The following is a 24,252-nucleotide window of genomic DNA, read 5'->3' as shown; positions in this document are numbered from 1 at the left end:
ATTTTGATAAAAAATCATTCACTAGTTTTAAGAAATTTAACAAAAAAAAACCCAATTACATCAATTTTTATAAAATCAAAACCAATTTAAAAGTTAAAAAAACTAAATGACCAAATTAAAAGTTAAACGAACTAAGTAACCAATTTGCACCGGAAAAAAAATAAACTAAAATATTAATTAAACCATATATAATTATTAGTTAATTTTCAAGATTTTTATAAAATTAAACATGTTTAAGAAATTTATTTCAAAAAAGTTTTATATATTTTTATATCAAAAATTCATTCAAATTTAATTTAAAAAACACTATTCATTTAACATGTTTTACCTTGATCACAACACCACATTAATCACATCCCACACAAGTCATGCAATTAACAAATTTCTAAAAATTTAAATCTTCCATGAATTTTATTATTTTCCTTAGTGGTTATTTCAATCACCATGTCCGCAACAAAATTATACCTTAGAACTTCTTTTAAATTAATATATTGCTAACTAAATTTGTATTATTACTTTTTTTAAAAATTTGTATACTTTTCAACCAAATCTTCTCATAAATTAAATTGCTTGTAATAATCACAATATTCAATCTTTTTAATATTTTAATGGATGGAGAAGTTATCCCTCATTTCAGTCTCATTTTACATTGATTACATTTTAACATTAAACACGTAGTTTAAAATAAATACAAAAAACTTTAACATTAAACACGTAGTTTAAAATAAATACAAAAAACTTAAAAAAAATCCAATTAAGCCATAAAATTTTGATAATTTGATTTTGTATCTCAATTAACTTGTTTATTTCATTTGTGACATCTTCAATGTTTTAAATTAGTTTTCCAAACATATTTCAAGCGTTGAAGGTAAATTGATTTATCTATGATTAAGGGTTTATGGTTTAAAAGACTTCCAATTTTGAAAAGCTAAATTCTTTTCACATGTTAAAGATACAAATATGGAAGTTATTATACAATACTATCTCAAATAATTCATATTTCAAAAATCTGCTTTTAGAAAATAATGCTTTCAAACATTTGATTAGTTTTCTTCTCGTGCTAAAGAAAATAGACATTCATATAAATAAAAATTAGAATTAGGCAAACAAAACCAATTATGAAAAAAACGACCAAGAACAAAAATTACAACCAGAAACAAAAACACCTACTACTTGTATGGAAGCAAACACTGCGTCAGATTACAAATTTTCATCACCTGCTATATCAGCCAGGGATAACTGTAAATTTAATACTTCTCATCATCCACAGCGCTGCTTAGTTCAAACAGATCAACATTGACAAGCAGTAACAAATGATAGGAATGATAAACAACAAAACAAACAATTTAAAAACAAAAAGAAAACAATATTTTAAATCGGATTCAGTAGCCTCAGACCGTCCTAGTTCAAAAATTTTCAACAAAAATGCGAAGATTCGCATTTCAGCTAGTTATAATATCTGCATCATTGACCACTGCACCAATCAATCAGATACAAACTTTGAATATTTTAAAGACTGAGAAAGCAATGATTAAAACCATTTCAAACAATGAATGAAAACACAATGATGTAATATAAACAAGAAAGCGGAACAAGAAAATTGAATACGTATGAATGCGGCATCAGATCTTCCTATTCAATGAAAAGTATTCATCGCGCTCAAATCACAGTTTGAGTACTCAACATTTCGAAAGATTCATCAATTGGCGTCATGTAGAAGAAGCATATAGATAAAACCAAAACGATTGAGAGAAAATATAAAAGAGGAAGGAGAAGAGAGGATCTGCAAACGAAAACTAGGGTTTATAGAAAACCAGGGAGAGCAGCTTCACTTTATAGGACGGGAAAGGCACGCTGATACGAAAACCTAATCGATGGCTGTGGTTGTATGCAATTTTACAAGCTCTCGAATTTGTGGGCCGGTTAATGATCCTTTGGCCCAATCTATCTGTCAACAAGAATTTGGGCCACCAAGGCCTATCTTAGATGGGGTCCTGAGTTGAGCCTCTTTTTTAACATTATGGACAAATCAAGTAATTACGTGATTGAAACAAATTTCTATTTGTAATTAACAATTTAATAGTTTATAATTATAGTAATATTGATGTTATACTTATCACACTAATATAATTTTATTTTAAATATAACGTAATTTCAAATGGCATATAATATTATCAAATTTAATGTATAATTAAAATGATTTAATATAATTTAAAACCTATGTAATTTTCTTATAAAATATTATAAATTGAATAATTTATACTCAATATGGCTTCATATTATAATCAATATTTTGAAATATATTTACAATAAAGTTAGTATTTATATAAATTTTATATAACTTAGTTTAAAATGAATATTATACATAAATATTATATAATTAATGTTAATTATAGAATTTTTACTAAATATCAAACAACAAGATGCACTACATGATGATCAGAGTAAGATATTCATATAAAAGCGTTTGTTTTTTTTTCAGTTTTATTTATTTGTATTATTCAATCAGTTGAATTTAAGATTTAACATTAGAGTCAATGAAAAACAAAAAATCATTGGGTAAGATGTTTAAAGTCCACTTCCACTATTTAATACACAATTAAAATTTCATTTTTGTATTTGTTTTGGTTTATTTTTGTAGTCTCAATTTTCCTTAAAAAAATAAATTTGTACCTATATAGGAAATGTCAAAAGTTTAGTTTGTTAGATAAAAATGTCATTTTTAAAGTTGTGAAACCGTTGGGATAACAAAAATTGAAACAACGTATAATTATACATATAGGAACTAAGTAATTTAGTTATTATTTATACGAAGTCTGATGCATCCGTACTTCAATTTGTGTTATATATTCGTATTCAACGTGTATTTATATCTGATACTTATCCATACTTATAAATGAAATATCTAATATATAAACTAATAATGTTCTTATGATGACAATAATTTTTGAACTTTCATGTTAAAAATATTAAATATATTTGATTTTAATTTCGATTTATACAAGAATAATCATATATTTCTTATGTTCTTTAAAAAATTTGTATATTTTTTAATATGTATGTATCACATATCGTATCCTATTATTTTTAAAATTAGTGTATCAGCGTGTCAGATACGTGTCATATCTCATACACATATTGTATATGTGAAGTATTGGAGAAACTTTCTATAAGAATTACTATCTTTTATATATATATATATATATATATATATATATATATATATTTATATTTATAAATACCATTTTTAAATAAAAATTATGCAATGAAATAAATCATTCTCACAAAAATCTTAATACTTTCTTTTAATGTAATTTTATTGAAAATGTTATTTTTGAGAAGGGTGTGATAAGTAGTTGTGGGGAAATCTAATTGGCCCACACTGTTCATTTTTTAATTGGTTTGATCTATTAAAAAACAAATTACTTAAGATGTATTTTTATTTTAATCCATGTAAAAAAAAAAAAAACTCATTTAGTTCAGATTCCATTAACTTCCCACCAATCTTACGAATTTCAAATCTATATTTTTATCGAATTACTTTCTAAATTCATACTTGGTTTAATAAATTAGCTATATTGATTGCAATAAACTATTGAAGTTATATGGGTAATTCTCATAAACAGTTATATCTACAAATGTTTTTTTTTAATCATTTTGAGTTATTTTTCATGACTTTTATATTAGTTAGTCAAAGACTTCAAATAAATATTCAATTTTGACTTTAGCACACATGTATTGATTTTTTTTATTAATTTGAGTAAATTTCTAATTTAAATATTTTATTTTATACATATGACCCATTACAATAATAACAAGTAACAATGTATTCAACTTGATAGAATTAGTCTAATATTTGTAGGATTTTGTTAATTTTAAAATAATATTATATGTCTCACTGTATATATTTGTTAGGCTTAAGAGAATATTTAAACCTATTCCACATTCCTATTACATCTAACATGTACACATTATCAGTGATAATAGTTTGGTAAAAAATCTTAATAAATATATAATAAACTCAATACAATAATACGCACACAACACTCATTAACTTGATTTGTATCTTGAAACTCATATTTATGAAATATGTATTTTTCTTTATGTATTTTGTCCAACATCAATTTTTCTTTTATGTGTTTTGTCCGACATCAAAGAAGCTAAAATTTGCATTGTTTCAATATTTTATTCTTCAGTTCTAAAATCTTAAAATAAGGTTGACAATCTCTTTTAGCATAATATTATTAAGTTTGAAATATGTGCACAAAAACGTACAAATTAGTCACCTTTAAAAATCATGATATTTAAATATATTAATATTTCTTTTAGTGTTGAACTTGGTCATTGTATGTATCATTTTGAACTATCATGATTCAAATATAATCAAACTTCCATTTATTCAAACAAATTCAACAAATTTAGTCATAACCTTTCATAAATGACTTACTGCTCATAAAAAATCTTTTGTTTTTGTGCAACTTCCGATTATTATTAAACTATCAAGATATCGAGACATGTAATTTTGATTAGGAGTCGAAGTTAAACTCTTTCAATTATACTTTATTTACATATCATAATGTTATAATGTCAAATGAAAGGATATGATACTATTGAACCTAAAATCTTGATTGTAAAATATTTTATTATTTTCCAAACTTTATAACCAAAAAAACACTAAAATTTTAGGTTTAATTACTCTCTTAGTCATTGTTTATGTCCAAAATTATAAAATTGGTCCTTCAATTTTTTTAAATTTTAATTTGGTTCTGATTTTTAAAAAAACAATGCAATTTAGTCATTTTTGTTAAATTTTTTGAAACAAATCAAGAATTATTTAGCAAAATTGAAGTTGTTAATAAGAATTATTTAATTTATTGATGTAATTAACATAATCATAGTATCAATTTTGATAAAACAAAAAATATTGATTCGCTTCAAAAAATTTAACAAAAAAAAGAAAATTGCATCGTTTTTTAAAAAATCGAGACTAAATTGAAACTTAAAAAAACTGAAAGACCAATTTAAATATTTTTGACAAAAACATGGAAAAAAAATAATTAAACCAAAATTCTATAAACATTTTAACTAATTTAGTTTTTCATGGTAAAAATTTGGTCAGATATTTTAAAAAAATGAGAGTCAATATTTGCCTTTTTTTTTTCAACATCTCAACAAATACTTACACGTTAGAGTTATTCCTTTCTCATGTCAATTAAACATATCACAACAATTGCATTGAACTATCTTATTTTACTTAGGTTCTCGTTGACTAAAATAATTACATTTTTTTATCAAATTTTCAGTCTTTCATAATAAGAAAAACTCATTGTAGTAAAAATAATTTATTGAATGGATTAGAAAATGAAAAACTATGATAAAATAAAAACCTTTCATTAAAAGAAAATGAATAGTTTAAATATCGAAAACATAAAAGTAAAATGTGAAGGAAAAAAAAAACAGAAATAAAAAATATTCCTATTAAAAGTACAACAATCAGAAATATAGCTTTTTTAGATAAATATGCATCATATGTGTATAATTTACATTGTGATTCACAGCATTAAAGTCTTTGCCAACCTTTAGAAAAAAAACAAAAAACACGTGTGCCATCAAACAATTGTATTTATTACCAAAAGTTACGACAAGAAAAAAATAAAATCAGAAGTAAATATATAATAAATATTCCGTATCAACCAGCAGATAAAGAAGACCCCTATTACTAATAGAAGTCAACTTGTAAAAGCGTGCACTTTTCGTAAACAGATAAAACAATTACCACCATACCAACAAATATCTCGTACAACAACGAATGAAACATTGAAGAACCTTCAATTATTCAAGTTAAATATATTTTGGTCCCTTCACCAAATTTTAGAATTAGTTAATTTCAAAATTTTAAATCAATTTAGTATTTTATTTTTTAAAATACGTGAATTTAATTCTTTTAATTAAATTTTATTAGGTTTATTTAATATTTGTATGCATTTTAGGACTGTATTTGAATTGTTCACACTGTTTGATATATTTTTGTTTTAATGTTAAGTCAAATATTATTATGAAACGCGATTGAAATGTCAAATAAACTTAATAAAATTTGATTAAAAAACTAAATTTACGTATTTCAAAAAATGAAGAAATAAATTGGTCTAAAATAAAGTTTCGATACAGACTAATTCCAAAATTCACTGCAAGTTAAGAGACAAAAACATATTTAACCCTTCATTTTAACAAAATTTGATTAAAAGAACTAATTATACGTATTTCAACAAATGAAGGATTAAATTGGTCTAAAGTAAAATTTCAATATGGACTAATTCCAAAATTCACTAAAAGTTAAGGGACAAAAACATATTTAACCCTTCATTTTATTTTGTTCTGATAGCCACTTATAATTCAACAAATTTCTCACATTTAACAATATTTCTTAAATACTAGTAATTTATCGCTAGAAAGACAATACATATAACAAACAAAAATATAAATTATATTAATTGTTTTAAATAATACCTTAAATATGTTTTTAGTCGTTATACTTAATCTAAAATTAAAAATCTTCTATGTTTCGAATTTTGATCAAAAAATTTAAAAAGTAAATAGATATAGTCATTAACCCAACTGTAAATTTTGTTCATAATGTTAAATTATTTTTGAATTTGATGTGACTTTACCTTTTGGCTTTGTAATCATTTTTGTCATTTTGGAACATGTATCAAAATTTAGAATATGCATATATTTTAATTTTGTGTGCAAGTCTAGAGACTAACAACATATTTAATTCCAAACAACATACAAAACAATATAATGTATTAAATAAACAAGATAAAAACTAATTTATGGCAAACTTTTCAATATGAAACTTCAATGTAAACAAAAGTAATACAAGAAACCTAGTTTAGTAAAAAATTAAAAATACTAGTTTGTAATAACAATATATATTCTCTTCGCTAATAAGGTGAGTGATATCATAAGAAAGTCCTAACAGACAAAATAAAAAACCAAGTACATGAGATAAATGATATAAAATCTCCTCTCCAAGCTAGTTTGTATCTGAATATTTGTAGACAACACATTTTACTTTATTATTGTTTTGACTTTAAGTCAGTTGAGACAAATCAAATTACAGCATTCAAAATATTGTTCACTTTGGAACCTAAATTTTTTGTTACGGTTTTTTTTTCTTTAAAGACTCTTTATAGTGTTGAAGAAAAAATATGTATTTAAATGCGTTTCAATCAAGGGCTAAAAAAGTTTTCATCTCTACAAACAACGTCAATGTTTCAACCTTAAGTCTGTTCAAACAATATCGTTATGATCAATTAACGCATCCAAAGTATTGTTCTCTTTTAAACCTTGAACTTTTATCATTATTTTTTGCTTAAAAGACGATTCTAAAGATTGAAAGAAAAATATGTCATTGAGTTCAATTGTAAACTTGTTGCATGTAGCATTAATTGTCTCGTGACAGAAGGCCAAGTGGACCGGATCACAATAAAATCAAATCATGACGCTTGGACTTGTGTTATACTCTTAAGTGAAAAGGAGTTAAATTTTGATTAATGATTATAACTTTTGGCCTAATTGTAAACGTTCAATCCTAACAAAGACTATATAAGAAAAATCATCATAAATATTTACTATTTTCTTTAAATCCCATAAAAATATTAATACACAAATGTTTTTTTATTGTTGTAATACAATTAACCGATAACCCATAAAAAAAGTAACTACTTTTTTTGTTCAATACATTAGCAACGTCCATGACAAAACTCAATAATTTTATTTTCCCTTTGTGCTTAGAATTTTGAAGAACAAGTAAAAGGAGATAAACACAAAACCAAAACAAAGTAGCAAAAAGGAATGGTGATAGTTACTTTGAGAAGCTCAACATCTACAATGATGATTAAGAGAGGAGGGTTCCATCAAAGACCACTTTCAGAATAGAAACTGAAAAATCGCAGATGTTTTTTCTTTGACGAATATAAGCTACAAGTGTAGCCATAACCTTAAGCTTTATTCCATGTGACACGAAAACATTTCAACAACTCTTGACATGATATGTGTAAGACACATTACCTAATTAATACAACTTTATTTTAATTTCAACACCTTGTATTGGACCATTGAAGTGGCTAACTCAACTAACTATTAAGTCTGACCTAAATTTGTATGATGAAATTCATGCAAGTGCCCAACTAATCTACCAAGAGTTGCATTCAGCTTTATTTTTCTTTATAAAAGTATAATTGAAATTGCTATATTTTTATTATTAAATTTTAACAATTTTTTCTTACAACATGATGTATCATCTTTTAAATAGTTTTAAAAGATTGAAAATGAAGAAAATGAAAAAATGAAAAACTATTTAGAAGATGACACCTAAAATTGTATGAGAATGTTGTCAAAATTTAGTAGTCAAAATACATGTACAACGATTCAAACGATTATGCTTTTTTTTTCTTTGTATGTTTTTTAAGTATACTATTTTTTTCAAAGTGTACTTTTTTTCCTTTTAAGAAATGAATATATTTTATTTTAGTCAATTCGATAAAAAAAATTCAGTGATTAATAATCGAAATTATAAATTGGCATTTTATGCTTATTTATTGTAATTTCATATTTTTAAATAGTTTGTTATGATTAATAGGGTTGATGGTGTTGAGAGATGACAGGAAATCACTTTGTTTTAATTGTTTTAATGATCTAGAGAAAAATTAAAGGATTTCTTCTTCCTCTTCTTAAAAACAAGGTTTTTTTCCCTTTTAAGTTTATAAGTGATTGTAATTTTTTTTTTCTATTTAGTGAACTTTTTATTAATTGATTAGGTATAACGATAATGAATTTTAAAAAGAGGATGTGATAATAGTTAAGTTGACCTCTGAGTTAAAGTGAGAATAAAATGAACATAGAATTCAGAATTTTCTGTTAGATTTGTTTGATATCTTTCTCTTTGAATATTAAATGTATTAATTTTTAAAAATTATTTTAATATATTTTAAAATTTTAAAATCGGTGACCATCAAACTATTTTGAATAAATAAAAAAAAAAATCTAACAAATAATCTAAATTTGTGTAACATACTTACATTACCTATAAAGGATTTAAACATCGAATCAATAGAAACAAAAATACTCACTTGAAACATGCAGAAATTATAAAGATAGATAAAGTTTAAGTTCAAATTTGAATTTGAATATTTGAATTGGCATTATTAAAGTTGTCATTTAAGTGATTTAAAATGTTTATTTTACTCTTGGTAAAAAGATAAACGTGTTAAGTAAATAAAAAAAAAAAATTAAGGAATCTCTATTTTTTTTTTCATTTTTATCTTATTTTTCTAATTGAGTAAAAAGTTAAAAAAATATAATCTAGTACCAAATTTGATTTAATAAAATTTTGAGTAATTAAATTTGCACGAAAAGAAAAAGTGAACTTCAAATTTAAGTCTTACACATAATAAAAAAATATAACTTAAATCCATGTAAATATTTATTTAAAAAACAAACAGACGGAGAAAAACTTAAATATGAGATGGTTGAAACAAATATGGGAGTAAAAGTATATTTGAAGCAAAAATTAGAAAAAGAAACCAAGTAAATGGAGTTACTGATTAAATGAATTATATAAAATAATAGTCACATACAATTCTCATATTTGACTAAAGTGGCAGAATATTTAAAATTGTTATTTTCTAGTTTTTGGTATTTTTATTTGTATATCATATATATTGGTCAATATTTTACACCACATCGATTCAATACATGTTTACTTGACCGTTAGTTTTGACCATAAAACAAAAAATACAAATTTAGTTGTTTTTAATAAACATAGTTGATTTTTTGTAACATATTTTTAATTGGGCCTATGGTTTTTGGGTTAAAAGGAGGACATAGCTGAAATAAAATAATAAACTGCGTAAAAAAAAAAAATCATAAACGTTGATCCAAACATAGAAAAAATGTGACGTGTGGAAACGCGTATGTTGTGTCTACATCAAAACAAGATGTAAAGTTGTTAAAGCATATTTGACTAATTGGGAGTTTCCTATTACGTATAGATTTCGAATCATTTAGATAACAAATAAATAATACTCTATACTTCTACACCCCATCATTACCTACTAATAAATTTAAGAATTAAATCTTATTTTAAAATCTAAATTTCAATATTGAAACTTTCATAACTTATATATCTTAGTTTTAAATTTTAAAAATCGAATATAACCATTTTAATTCAATTTAATTAAAATTTTGTTGACCTATTAAATATTTTAAACATTATGAATAATTTAAATATTGATATGAAACATTTTGTTGACCTATTAAATACTTTTTTTAACATATATTAAAATAAAAATATTTTAAATATTATAAATAATTTAAATATGATATAAAACATGTTTGTCATTTAAAAAATTACTATAGTAAGGTAAAAAAATTATATTTTTTATTTTTTAAAATTTGAAGACTAAGTTATACCAAAAGATAGAGAATAATTTTATAAAAAAACATAAAAATTACGTAACACGTAATTTAACAAAATTTAATTAAAATAATTAAATTTACATATTTATAAATATAGAGATTAAATTTGTCTAAAAATTTAAAAAAAGAATAATTCTAATTATTAAGTAGTACTGAAAAAAATTAATAAATAAAAACATATTTAACCATATAAATTAGTCTATAGTGTTCTTTTTTTTATCAAATTAGTTTTATCAATTAAAAAGTATGATAAAAAATGATAATTAAAATTTGAAGGTACTTTTTTTTCATAATTTGATGTTAAAATAATAAAACGGAATCCGGAAATGAAGGGAAAAAAAACAATATCCGCGTTCCAGCGAAGTTGACACGCGCATGCCATTTATTTCACGACCAGAGGAGAAAAAAGAGACAATCACAATTTTACCTTCTACCACACACAACACAACCACATCATCATCTTCGTCCTCCGACACTTCAGCTTCTCATGTTCTTCCTCTAGAAACCTCTTCCGCACCACCGTGGAATTTTCCTGCTTCTGTGACACAAAACACACACTCTGTTTCTGATATAATTTTACTCTTGTCCTTGTCACCGTGCTGCTTGCAACAAGATAGGGTTTGCACTTTTTAATCTGCTCTGGCTATGACCAGGTACACAAAGTGCTGTGTTAGTTAGGACTTTCTGCAATTATTAGCAAATTTTTCACTACACTAGCCTAGCTGAACTGTGTGTAAGGGTTTTGAAGCTTTATATGTGTTGATTGGTGAGTATTGTTGATTTTTGAGTAGAAGGGTTGGTGATTGTTGAGTCAATGGAAGGTGTTGATCAAAGTAATATGAAACGAAATGGTGGTGTATTTGGTTCATCATCAGGGGCAAATCTCAGGCCCCCAAATCGATTGAACACTGCTGTGCCTGTTGGTCAATTGGGTGTTGCTGAGAATCAGAAACCCTATGGAATACCACCCTCACACCCTAATACAAATATTTCACCTTCTTCACCCTATCCTCAGTTTTTTGCCTCCCAATCCCATTCCAATTCGGTTTCTCAGCGTTTGGGTTCTCCCAATTTGAGTTCTGCTTCATCCCATTCCAGGTCTCTGTCTCAGCCCTCTTTTTTCTCTCTGGATTCCTTGCCCCCATTGAGTCCTTCTCCTTACAGAGAGCCCTCCCTTTCTGACCCAATTTCAATGGATGTGTCTGCTGAGGAAAGCTTGGTTAACCCACATGCCCCTTTGCCTAATCGTGGTCCTTCACTTCAGCTTGGCCATTCTCTTCCACCTAGGAAAGGACACAGGCGATCCAGCAGTGATTCCCCTTTGGGAATTTCTGATTTTATTCAGTCTGCTCCTCAGTTGGTTCCCTCCAGGACTTGGAGTGATCGTGATGTTTCTAGGGGAGGGAACTCAGGATACGAGAAACCGATTCAGTTAGTGTTAAAGGAACCGATTAAGAGCATGGACCGTGGTGTTGATGGTTTTGCTGGGGAACCTGTGGTTGGGAGGAAAGAGGATGATTCTCTGGATGATTTGTTTAGTGCATACATGAATTTAGACAACATTGATGCTCTGAATTTTTCTGGTATGGAAGATAAAGATTTGGATAGCAGAACCAGTGGTTCCAAGACTGTTGAAAGCAGTGATAACGAAGTTGAGAGTCATGCAAATGGGAAAACAACTGGTGCTCAAGGGGCTAGTTCAAGCTGTTCAGAGGACAGAAGGGAAGGAGTGAAGAGGACTTCTAATGGAGACATTGCACCGGGTTCCCGACACCGGAGAAGTTACTCTTTGGACAGCTCCATTGGAAATTTTCATATTGGAGATGAATCACCTAAGCTTCCTCCTCTGCAAAACCGGGGTGGTCAACACTCGCCTAGCAATTCAATGGAGGGGAAGACTTCTGAAACAAGCATGGAGTTTGGAAATGGTGAATTCAGCTCGGAGGAGCTAAAGAAAATAAAGGAGAATGATAAGCTTGCTGAAATTGCCATGGCTGATCCTAAGCGTGCAAAAAGGTAATAATAGTCTTCTCTTTTGCTGTTTTTATGTTCTTTTCTCTTTCGGTGGAAAACAGCTAAGGCTCTAAAATATTTGTGTAGGATTTTGGCCAATCGGCTATCTGCTGCTCGCTCAAAGGAGCGGAAGATGCGATACATTTCTGAATTGGAGCTGAAAGTACAAACACTTCAGACAGAGACAACCACATTGTCCACTCAATTTACCAAATTACAGGTGCGTGCCTTCTGAGTTCTGCCGATATATTTCGTCAAATTGTCATCTATATTTTACTGTGATGAATAAAATGTTCCCTTTTATCATTCCTTTATTCTTTTTCTCCCCTTTCTTTTGTTGTGCTTGTCTGCAGATGGACAATTCAGAGCTTAAAAGTGAGAACAATGAGTACAAATTGAGGATTCAAGCCTTGGAACAGCAATCCCAACTGAAAGATGGTATGTATATACATTTTTCTTCTACTTAATGTATTAGCTCAAATCTGCTTTAGCTTATTCGAACCTGTAACGTGTGAACATTGTTGTTTCTCTACGCAAATCACTTTTATATATGATCAGTTCAATGATGTCTGTTTTTCATTTAGCAAACGGATTTTATGTGCTAACAAGGTATATTTCATGACAATTTTGTAATGAATACAGATAAACTATTCAAACTTGTTCTGGTTCTCAATATGTAAATGACTGATGCTAAGTAACTAAAACTCGAGTGATTTACTATCCAATTATATTCAGGGTAGCTGCACAACTCACCTTTGAAATCTACCTGTCTAGCTGGAATTTACTTTCATTTTTACAAATGCTTGTAAAGTACATTTTGCACCATTTTTCTGATGTTCTGTTTTGTTTGTCATACCCTCTTTAAAACTGTATATTTAAAGATATTAGGGCCATTTTGCCCACATATTGTGTCACTAAAACACCCTTAGTGCCAAATAGAAAAAAATAAAAAAGACAGAAAACGAGACTTGGAATGAAAGGCTTTTCGGATAGTCAAGGTTCAAATGTTCTTAAAACACCCTTATATTTTGATGTTTTGATGCTTCATACAAATGGTCAGAACCTGCAGTGACCATGATTCTTACTACAACTTTTTTTGGCTTCATGCCTATTGCCTCTATCTGCTGTGACTTCTTTCATGATTGTTGCAATCATAGTGTAAAATCTCTAAGACCAAGTCACTAGCATTATATATTTAGCATCTTAAACTTGTAATTCAGAAATATGTATCCTCATATCATCATCTCTCCCTTCAAATACTTTAGCTGTGCAACAAAATTTCATCTGCATGCTTATTTTGGCAGCTCTGAATGAGACCTTGGATGCCGAAGTGCGGCGGTTGAGACGCACGGTTGCAGAACTCGGTGGCGAGTCCCTCCTCTCGAGCCGCATGGCTCAACAGCTTGCTATCAGCCAACAAATGTTCCCGTTACAGCACCAGCAGCACCCTAACCAGCTTAGACATGCTCAACTGCACAATAGCCATTCCCAGGAACAGACACAGACTCAGTCACAGCGACAGAATGGCAAAGCAACAGCCTACTGATCACGTTGGTTGCCCTTCAAAACTCTACAACCATATATATACTCAAGGTTTGTGATTTGTGAATCACAGCACACTGCATCACCAAGTTCAAGTAAAAAAAAAAGACTCCACTCAGAATCAAAAATAAAGTTTAGATATGTTGATTTTACTGCCCAAGTTTAGTTACTATCTGTAAATTTTATGATGATTTCGGATTGATTTCATTAGGATTTATGATTTATTTTATTAAGATTTGTTTTTATTTACTTAAAAAAAATTCTTTCTTCTATTATGGCGAAGATTCTATCATTAATCGCGGTTCATTTTCTATTTTTTTCTTACATATTTAAATTTAACAGAAAATGATTGAGTATGAATGAAATATGAGCGTTCAAATCATTTTGATATTTACCCATTTTACATAACTCTCTATTTACATGTACTCAATCTTCAAACACTAGAAGGTGAATATATTAATGTAATTCCCTTACGCTATTTTTTGGAATGTTGTAGTATTAGTAGTGACTATTATAATTAACTTTTGTCATTTTCATGTTTGCACCATGTTTGTAATACATTGTATCTGGGTGAAGTAAATGACATTCCAACAAATGAGAATAAGACTCGCACTGAGTTAACTCCGTTTAAAATGTTGATATGATTGGATAAAAAGTACTTATAGTGACATGTTGCTTAGTGAATTAGCAAGTGAATGGGTTGAGAATAGATGAGGATTTCAGATAAGGTTTGAAATAGTATTTTTTCATTGTTAGACTTATGTTTAGCTTTGGTGCTTTGTGTGTATTAGAAAATGAGTTTGCAAGAGTTTGTTATTTCCTTATGAACAATAAATATTTAGGTAATTTAAGTTATTAGCTGATTTATCTTTTTTTTTTTTGGAAAATAAAATTGGGTAGAGTTGTGTATACGTCTATTTGTTGTAAGTTGTTTGATGAGTATTGCCTTTTTGTTTGTCATGGATAATATATTCAAAATTGTTCACTTTCAATTGAATTGAATGGATGCTTTAATACTTTGTTGTAAGTTTTAGTAGTTTAATTATTTTTATTTATTTTTTCAATTATATTAATTATTATATTTTATATGCTTTTAGAATCAATCCCAATAGAAACTGAAGAGAACTATGATATCGAGAGAGAAACTTTAATATTGAATGAAAAAAAACACATAAAAGAAACACTTTAGTACGAAGATATTTTTATAAAGTAAGATAGGAATGAAAATTTTGAACTCACATTTATGCAAATTAAGCTCGTATAGTTTACAGAATTTTGTCATATTTAAATTTAATTCCTTAAATTAAAACTTTTTTAAAATCCTATTTCAAATAACGGAAACACCGTAAGTTGCAAAATTGATGTCAGATTAGTTTTTATTGACTTAAATAAATATTTAAAAACTATATTAATACCAATTAGATTAAGATAAATTTTAAAGAATATTATCGATAAATAACATTAAAATAGTCGGATGATACCTATTTTCGTTCAGATGTGTCAGTTTGGTACATGCTTTTAAAAATGTGTCAATCTAGTCCAAATCTTTGAAAATATGTCTTAATCAATTCTCTTTCAGACAAAGATTACTAAAGTCATTAGCTTAATTCATGAATTTTACTAATAAATTTTAATATAAATATCAATACTTAATTTTGTACGTCATTCTAAACATCAATACTGTGTTAATAATTTTGTGCTGAAAATAATCTAAAAATTGAGACATTTTTTCAAAAGTTGAGATTCAACTAACATATTTTTAAAAATGAATATCAGACTAATATATCTAAATAATAATAAATATCATCCGACTAATTAAACCTCTAATATTAATGTAAAGTAAAACAAATTTAACATTAACACACTACCTTGTCCTCTTTTGGCAACCACGTAAAGGTCACTTTTCTTGTGCATTGTTATTCCTGGTTTCACTTCCGTGTCTAACATTTCCTCTCTGTCACTCCCTGGGCCCACTTCCCAGTCAAAAGTGTGGACCAGATTGGCAAGAGCAAGCTCAACGTTGACCATTCCCATGTGCTTCGCCGGACACATTCTCCGGCCACTCCCAAACGGCAGCGCCTCAAACTCCTTCCCCTTCAACTCCATCTCACTCCCCACAAACCTCTCGGGACAAAACTCTTCAGCCTTTTCCCAGTTCTCAGGGTCCCTAGCTATACCCCACGCGTTAACGTACACCACAGTTTTCGCTTCAATTTCGTACCCTTCTACGCTGCAACGCTCTATCGCTTCCCTCGGTAACAGAAGCGGCGACGGTGGAAACAGTCTCAACGTCTCCTTCACCACCGCTTTCAGATATGGAAGCCTTTCAATGTCGTCTTCGTTTATGAAATCTTTCTCTCCGAACAAGCTTCTCACTTCTCCTTGCACCTTTCTCATTACTTCACCGTTCTTCAACAGTGCCGTCATCGCCCAAACTATCGTCGCCGACGGAGGGTCTGTTCCCGCTATGAAGATGTTCTGCATGCACCAGTTTTATGTGTTTCTCATTCAACATAATAATATTAATAAAATAACACCTTTACTTTAAAAAATATATATATATTAAAATGAATTAATTAAAAAAGTCTAAATATTAGTTTTTTATCAGGTATTGGAAGAGGGTAGGAAAATAAAAAGATGTCCATACAATTTTTTTACTTATAGAAATAAGGGTTTTTTTTTCACTTGTAGATGAATTTATCTTCATTATTACAAAAATGGGAAAATTTTTAAAAAAATTATAAAAATAGATAAATGGTGCCGCTTTCACACGTTTTTTAAAAAAGAATTCATGTACTCCCCACATTTTTCCTTTTAGTCGGTGGTTAATTGGTCAAATTAAGAAATTGTATAGGTGCCATACATTTTTAAATATGAAATTGCGGAGGGATTAACTATTTCTTTTGTAATTGATTAAAGGAGTGCATAAATTCAAAAGAAAAAAAAGTGTGAAATGAGGAAATTTTCTTTATTAGAAAAGGTGTGGGGTGTGACAGTTTCTCCTATTTCTAGTTACACTCCCATTTTTCCTTCCAAAAATCATCTACAATTTATTTGTGTTAAGTGAATGACACGTGTGTACTATCAATTAAACTATACATGTCCTAACCTTATAAAAGATCCTCAAACCAAACATAAGACTTCCAGACAATCATCCTCTACCAGATACATAACGAGACAATCATCCTCTACTAAATACATAACGAGACAATCATCCTCTACTAAATACATATCGAAATGGATCCATCAAATCCGGATAAACTCAACAAATATTCTTACTATCATATCGAAAGGCTTCATAGAAGCCGATGTCCATATCGATAAGATATTGTATACCATATATGCGCCAAAAGTCTTGTTCAAAGACACACTGGATTGCACTATGGTGAGGTGATCTATCGGAAGGAACGTGACAAAAACAATGATGAATATCATTGTCTAATACGACGAATCTATACTATTTTATTTTATTATATTTTTTTGAAAAATGTAAAACTATTTTATTCTTGTACCAAGTTGTCAATAATGTAAAACAACTTTTTTTCAAAAGTATTTCCAGAATAATGTAGGCAATGGAAGAGAAAGTTGAACGAGGAAGTTACCATGAGCACGGCTTTTATGTGGTCAAGAGTGAGATGAAACGAGAGCGAATCATCACGAAGAAGCTGAAGAAAGATATCGATGATATCTTGCACTTCTTTCTCGTCATCACCATTTTCAGCCATGGCTGAATCCATGTGCTCGAAGATGACTCGTTCGTAGAACGCATCCAACTCCTTGAACGTTTTCTCAAGCCGCCGCATTTTACCCGTCAACCCATCAACCCAACCCAGCAACGGAAAATAATCCGAAAAGAAAAACTCAGTCAGCAACGCCTGCGCCTCGTTCAGCAGAACCTGCAACCGGCTCCTCCGCTTTCCCTTCCCGACAACTTCCTCCTCGTACTGGCCGACGTACTTTTTCCCGAACGCGATTATGCATATCAGAGAGCTCGTGAAAGACATGAGCACTTCGGTCAGGTTCACGACGGTGCCCGAGGCTTCGCGCTCCGAGAGCTTCCGAAGCATTTGCGCAACCTCGTCTTCTCGAACGGAGCGAAAGGACTGGACGCGGTTGGCGCTGAAGAGGTGGACGATGCAGAGTTTCTTCAATTCCCGCCAGCATGGGCCGTAGGGCGCGAAGCCCAAGTCGAGCCCGTTGTAAGAGAGCTTTCTGAGGCCCACGAAGGCGGGCCTGGTTGCGAAGTTGAGGTCGTGGGTTTTGAGGATTTCTTTGGCGACTCGGGCGGAGGAAACGACGACGGTTTGTACGGCAGCGAGACGCAGCGACATGAAAGGGCCGTAGCGTTGGGCGAGTTGCCATAGGGAGCGATGTGGGGCTGAGTGATGGAGTTGGTGAAGGTTACCAACGAGAGGAAGCGATGGAGGACCTGGTGGTGCTGCAACTTTCCTTTTTTGGGAGAGAATAAAGAAGAAGATGAAGATAAAGATAGAAGATAGAGAGAGAAAAACTAACAGAGCCATATTGAAACTTGAAACTACTTCTCCTACTAACTATACTACATTTGAAGTTGGTAATTACTTAAAATATGGAAAATGATTTTTTCAATATTAAAATTTTAAAACTTTCGTTTATAATTTTAGATGTATTTTTTAAATAATTTTACATATTTTTATTTTTTATTCTAATATTTTACAATCATTTATAAAATAACATCTTATATTATAAATTAAAATTATCAAAATTAAAATATTATTATCCTAAAACTTTATTACGTTTTTTGTCAAAGTATAATTTTTTATTTAAGAAATCTTACCCAAATATTTGGTAACTACTTAAAAATCGTTGTCGAATGTTTTTTAAGTTTAGAAGATATTTTCCAATTACTATTTAATAACATTTTCGGAAATGAAATAATTTAAGAGAAGTGCATAGTTTACATTTTTTTTAAATATAAAAACAAATTAATTGGACTTAAACACTAATATACATCTTTTACTTTTTTTTTCTAATTCTTGCTGAACAATAAAAATACACAGTAGATTTTAAAGACAGGAAAAAACAACACATAAAAAATTAATATAAAATACAAATTCCTTTACTGACATCAGTTGAGTTGATTCATAAATTCCAATTTTTTTACACTTTTAAAATAGGATAAAAAAATTAAAAATATTTTTACATAATTATTTTTATTATAAAAAAATGATCATTTTAATGTTATTATATTTAAGAAAATATATTTCTAATTTGTTATAGTTTTACACATTTAGTAGATGTAATATATTTTTTTTCTGTATAAATTATAGAATGTCATTACTTTTTCTAAACCCATAAATGTTGAATCTGTTGCCTAAAATTTGATTCAGGTGTCATTTTACTTTTTGATAGTATATTTATTACATTATTAAATGCATGTAATAAATATACTATCAACGCCATCTCTTCTTCTAACTTTTGTCTAAGATTTTAATCGAGTTTAATAAAATAAATTATATGATTTTAAAACATTTATTTCTTTTGTCACACTCTACAAAGAAAATTCTAATAATAATTATGATTAAAACTAAATAATCACTATAATAATTAATTTAAATATTAATTTATAAATTAAAATAATTTATAATTAAAATAATTTTTATTATAAATAAAAAATTATAATTTGATAGTTATTTATTATGAATTGATCTTTAAGTTTGTCATTAATATTAATTCCTAAAGTTTTAACTGAAAAAAATTAATAATTAAAAGAAATTATCGTTGAATTTTTTTATGTAACTATAAAAATTAATTATTACTTAAAAATTTTAAAGTGTCTCACCGAAAGAGAAGAGGGATTAGTTATTACTTTCTTAATGCTGATAAGGTAATTACAAATTTATTATATTATTTTATAGGTTAATTTATTTAACTAATAAGTTGTTTTAAAGTGGTCTATTTAACAATTTTTTATAATCTATTTTATTTTATATTATCCTTTATATTTTGATAATTTTTTTTATTAATCATAATTGTTGTGGACAAAAAACCTTAGACAACTATAATAAAAGGAAAGCTTCTCTCAAAAAGTGTCATGGACACGGTTTAATACGTAATTAATGAATAAAAAATTATAATTAGTTGTGGTATTAAATAAATTATGACTTTAATAATTTTTAATATAATTTTATTTTTTTAGAGAAAAAAATTGTTCAAAATTCTTTTTAATCATACAAAAAGATTAAGGAAAAAAATTAAAAATAAAATAAATATATTTTAATATTGTTAAAAATTAAAATACAATTAAATATAAAAAATATAAATTAAAAAAAAACAAAATATAGTTTGTTTCTTTATAAAAAATAATTAACATATTATTATCTTTATTAAAAAAATAAACAATATTTTATTTTTGATTAATTAATTTTTTAATTTTTAATTATATTTAATATTTAGTAACATTAAAATATAATTATTTATTGTTTAATTTTTACTTGTGCGTCAAATAAATTATTATTTGTAAAATACTTATGGACATTTTTGTCTTTTACATGAAGTAAAACTACAATAACAATTAAGGTAATGATTCTTTCAATATTACAATTAATTATGAACTTTTATAAAATTTAATGTTTATTAATTATACCTTAAATGGTATCCTTAGTTTAGGGTACTCGTGAACATTCTTCAAAAAGAAAAAAGAGAATATTAATTGGTACCCTTAAAATATTATTTAATATGTAATTAATAAACATTGAATTTTGTAAGAATTTATACTTATTAAATGAATTCTAACTTTATTAATTATTAATACAATTTTAATAAATTTTACTTTATTTATGCTGTTTGTTTGTGAAAAAATTAAAGACAATAACAATAATAAAATTGGATTATTTTTAAAAATTCAAGACTATGATAAAAAAAAAAATAAAAGACCAACATAACACTTCTCCCAAAAAAAATTTATAAAATAAAATATCTTCTAAATTATATGAATATGTTAATAAAACAAAAAATTCCTAAGAGTTTGGGCCGATAACTTTGTTGTAACTTTAAAACTCTCAAATAATTTTAAAATATGTATCAGGTCCATAAGCAGTTTATTTTCATAATCTAACATTCGAGTCAGATCAGAGACAATCAAAACCGTACAAGTACCATAACTATGGTTGGTGTTGTTATCCAATTAAATTTGGAATTTGCTTTAGTAATATGTATTTTATAATGTTGTTGTTGTATTACAACAAAATTATTTTGTCATTTTATCAATGTTTAGTAATTTATGAATATAATGTAGTATATCTGTTAAATCTCTTGCAACTTTGTCTATAAATTGAAGTGTTCTTTTTCCTTGAAACATTATAGTTTGTGAAGATTTAGAAAATGATTGATAAAAAAATAAAGATGAAAACTAAGGGTGTTTCATTGATGATAATGATGATGATTATGATGAATGTTTCATTTGCGCAAACTGAGTCAACAAAAGTTGGGTATCGTGAAATCGTTTGCAATTGGAAATGTTTTACAGAATGTTCACCTTTAATGATAATTCTTCCTTTTTTTAGGTTATGTGTTAAAAGTTGCTGCAAAAAATGCTGCAAAAGTGATTCCATTGATATCAATATTACTGGTATTTATTTATTCCTTTACAAAATCACTTTCTTTATCATTTTATAGATATTCTCTGAAATTTTAATAAATATTCTTTTTAATTAATTTTATTTGGCAGATGCTCGAGATCTTAAGGCTTCTTCGGAGATTTCTTGTGCGCCAGAATGTCATAACAAGAAATGATATCCATTCTTACTGTAATGGAAATTTTTTAATCAATAAATAACAGTTTGTGAACCCTTTTATTATTATTTTTTCATTTTATTATTATTGGTTAAATATGTTTTTGTCCCTCAACTTTCAGTTAAAATTGAAATTATTTTTTTTTTCGAAACTTGGATCAAACTCAGACCTCTAATTTTAAAAATGTGTGAATTTAATCATTTTAATCAAATTTTGTTAAATTTATTTGACATTTCAAACGTATTTCTTAGCTAACATTTAACTAACGTTAAGGTGAAATTATGTCAAATAGTATAAACATCTCAAATGTTATCATAAAATGCGTTTGAAACGTCAAATAAACTTAACAAAATTGAGTTAAAAAAGACTAAATTTACGTACTTCTAAAGTTGAGGGACTAAATTGGATAAAAAATTTGAAGAGAGATTAATTCTAATTTTTACTAAAAATTAAGAGACAAAAACATATTTAATCCTTTTATTATTATTTTTATATTGTTGTTGCAACTCAATATACCACATATAAAGGAAAATAAATAATCCCTGATATTGTTATGAATGGGAACATAAATAAATTTGAAGTATCTCAATTCTATTTAACGTTACTATCTGAAAAATATAATTTTTCATTATTTTTGTTGTCTATTTGTCGATAAATATAATTGAAGGCAATTACGTAAATGAACTTATTTATTATATTAAAACCGAAATATTGGTATTTATTCTATTATTTTTAGTAAATGTAAAAAATAGTCAATTAACAAATAATATTTAAAATGACATGCATTTAATAAACTATTTATTATATGCGTTTAGTGACCTATTCAACGTATGATATTTACGCATGTACCCTTTTGGTTCTTTTATACGTTTTCAAGGATATTTTTTTTAAAATAAAAAATATAAAAAATAAATTTATTATAATAAAATAGTCGTATGATTCCACATTTTATCATTTTATTGTTTCCGTATAACATAAATACATCTAAATTATTTTAAAAATATTAAGAGCTATGAATATAATTAAAAAAAAAATTAAATATAGCATTCAATAAATAAAGGAAACAAATTTGTGTTTCGTGATATCGGCGCGAGCATTCTAAAGGCGGTAGCTCAGCTTCCAAATCGATGCAGAAGAAAAATAAAAAATAAAAACTGAATTTTTTTATAATCTCTAAATAAATAATTAAAATATTTTTATATTAAATTGATCTCCAAATTTGTTATTAATATTAATTATTAGGATTTTAGTTATTAAAAAAATAGTTTTTAAATAATAAATTAATTTTTAACATATATTTGATCACTATTTATTATTTAAGAGTTTTTCTTTTTTTAAATGCAGTATAATAAATACGTATAGTAAAATCTTTATTACATTTATTAGATACGTGTAAATAAAATAAAATTCTAATACCGATTAAAGAAAATTAATAAATATTGAATTTCACAAATATTAATAGTTATTTGTGATATTAAATTAAATGTGAGTAATTTTATTTTATTTAAATGATAGAAATGCACTTACGTGTTATACACCTATTTAATATTTTATTTGATTCTTAACAAAGTTAAAAAATAATTAAATAATTATAAATGTTGCTAAAAGTTAAAATATAATTAAATATAAACTTTTTTAAATTAATCAATAATGTTAAACATCTAAAAAGTAAAAAAAATAATAATTAAAATATCAATTAAAAATTTTATTGGATTTTTTTTAATTTTTGGATGATCTTTTGTAACATTCTTCTTAGCTTAACAAAATATTTTGTATTATAAAAACAAACAAAATTTAAATATTTGAAATTATTAATTATAAATAGAAAAAGTTAACAATATATCAGAGAGGTATTTTTCTCTTACTTTTAATAAAAAATTTAAAAATTTGTTTTGTTTCATAGAGTTATTGTTTAAAAATTTTAAAAAATATTTTTATTTTTATATGTGAAAATGTTTGAAAAATATAGTTTTTTAATTTTTTCAAAAAACAAAAATGTCTTTAAAATTTCTAGTTATTTAGTTTATATTTTAACTATTTTTTTTATAAATTTTTTAAATCTTTAACACTAAAATAGTTGTTTTTTTATTAATTTAAACTTTTTTATGTTTAATTATATTTTAATTTTGAACGATATTAAATTATGATTATTTTATTATTTTTAACTTTAATTGATGTTTATCAAATAAAACATTAAATACAATTGTATAATATTTATGAACAATTTTATCTTTTAAATAAAATAAAATTTGATTAATGATTATTAGGTCATAATTTATTTAATATAATAATTAATTATAAATTTTTATAAAGTTTGATGTATATTAATTATTCTGTATCTTTTAATTTATTGGTTAGCATCACCCTTTCAAATTTATTATATTAATAAGTTGTTTTAAAGTCGTTTATTTTAACATTTTTTTTTTAGTTTATTTTATCTTT

The 24,252-nt window shown here is 26.6% G+C and overlaps 2 protein-coding genes and 3 non-coding genes across 5 annotated transcripts; 1 reads left to right on the top strand and 4 right to left on the bottom strand.

The window, feature by feature from the left end:
- Nucleotides 1-1,188: 1,188 nt before the first annotated feature.
- LOC114195729 lies at nt 1,189-1,272 on the bottom strand. The gene has a single exon (XR_003606562.1). It is a non-coding gene; the product is annotated as a small nucleolar RNA R38 (small nucleolar RNA).
- Nucleotides 1,273-1,388: 116 nt separating this feature from the next.
- Nucleotides 1,389-1,472, bottom strand: LOC114195744. The gene has a single exon (XR_003606575.1). It is a non-coding gene; the product is annotated as a small nucleolar RNA snoR20a (small nucleolar RNA).
- Nucleotides 1,473-1,619: 147 nt separating this feature from the next.
- LOC114195741 lies at nt 1,620-1,699 on the bottom strand. Its single transcript, XR_003606574.1, has one exon. It is a non-coding gene; the product is annotated as a small nucleolar RNA snoR64a (small nucleolar RNA).
- Nucleotides 1,700-10,882: 9,183 nt separating this feature from the next.
- LOC114194105 (transcription factor RF2a-like) lies at nt 10,883-14,282 on the top strand. Its single transcript, XM_028084162.1, has 5 exons — nt 10,883-11,135; nt 11,274-12,498; nt 12,583-12,715; nt 12,849-12,933; nt 13,800-14,282. The coding sequence occupies exons 2-5, from the start codon at nt 11,297-11,299 to the stop codon at nt 14,039-14,041; spliced, it is 1,662 nt and encodes a 553-aa protein (XP_027939963.1). The 5' UTR covers nt 10,883-11,135; nt 11,274-11,296; the 3' UTR covers nt 14,042-14,282.
- A 1,538-nt stretch (nt 14,283-15,820) lies between these two features.
- On the bottom strand, nt 15,821-18,602 carry LOC114192989 (cytochrome P450 71A1-like). The gene is made up of 2 exons (XM_028082674.1): nt 17,640-18,602; nt 15,821-16,515 (listed from the first exon to the last, which is right to left on the bottom strand). The coding sequence occupies exons 1-2, from the start codon at nt 18,558-18,560 to the stop codon at nt 15,853-15,855; spliced, it is 1,584 nt and encodes a 527-aa protein (XP_027938475.1). The 5' UTR covers nt 18,561-18,602; the 3' UTR covers nt 15,821-15,852.
- Between the last annotated feature and the right edge of the window lie 5,650 nt (nt 18,603-24,252).

The sequence above is a fragment of the Vigna unguiculata genome, chromosome 8 (assembly GCF_004118075.2).
Source record: "Vigna unguiculata cultivar IT97K-499-35 chromosome 8, ASM411807v1, whole genome shotgun sequence".
NCBI lineage: Eukaryota > Viridiplantae > Streptophyta > Magnoliopsida > Fabales > Fabaceae > Vigna > Vigna unguiculata.
The sequence above is the reverse complement of the archived record's forward strand: the minus strand, read 5'-3'. Positions and strand labels throughout refer to the sequence as shown.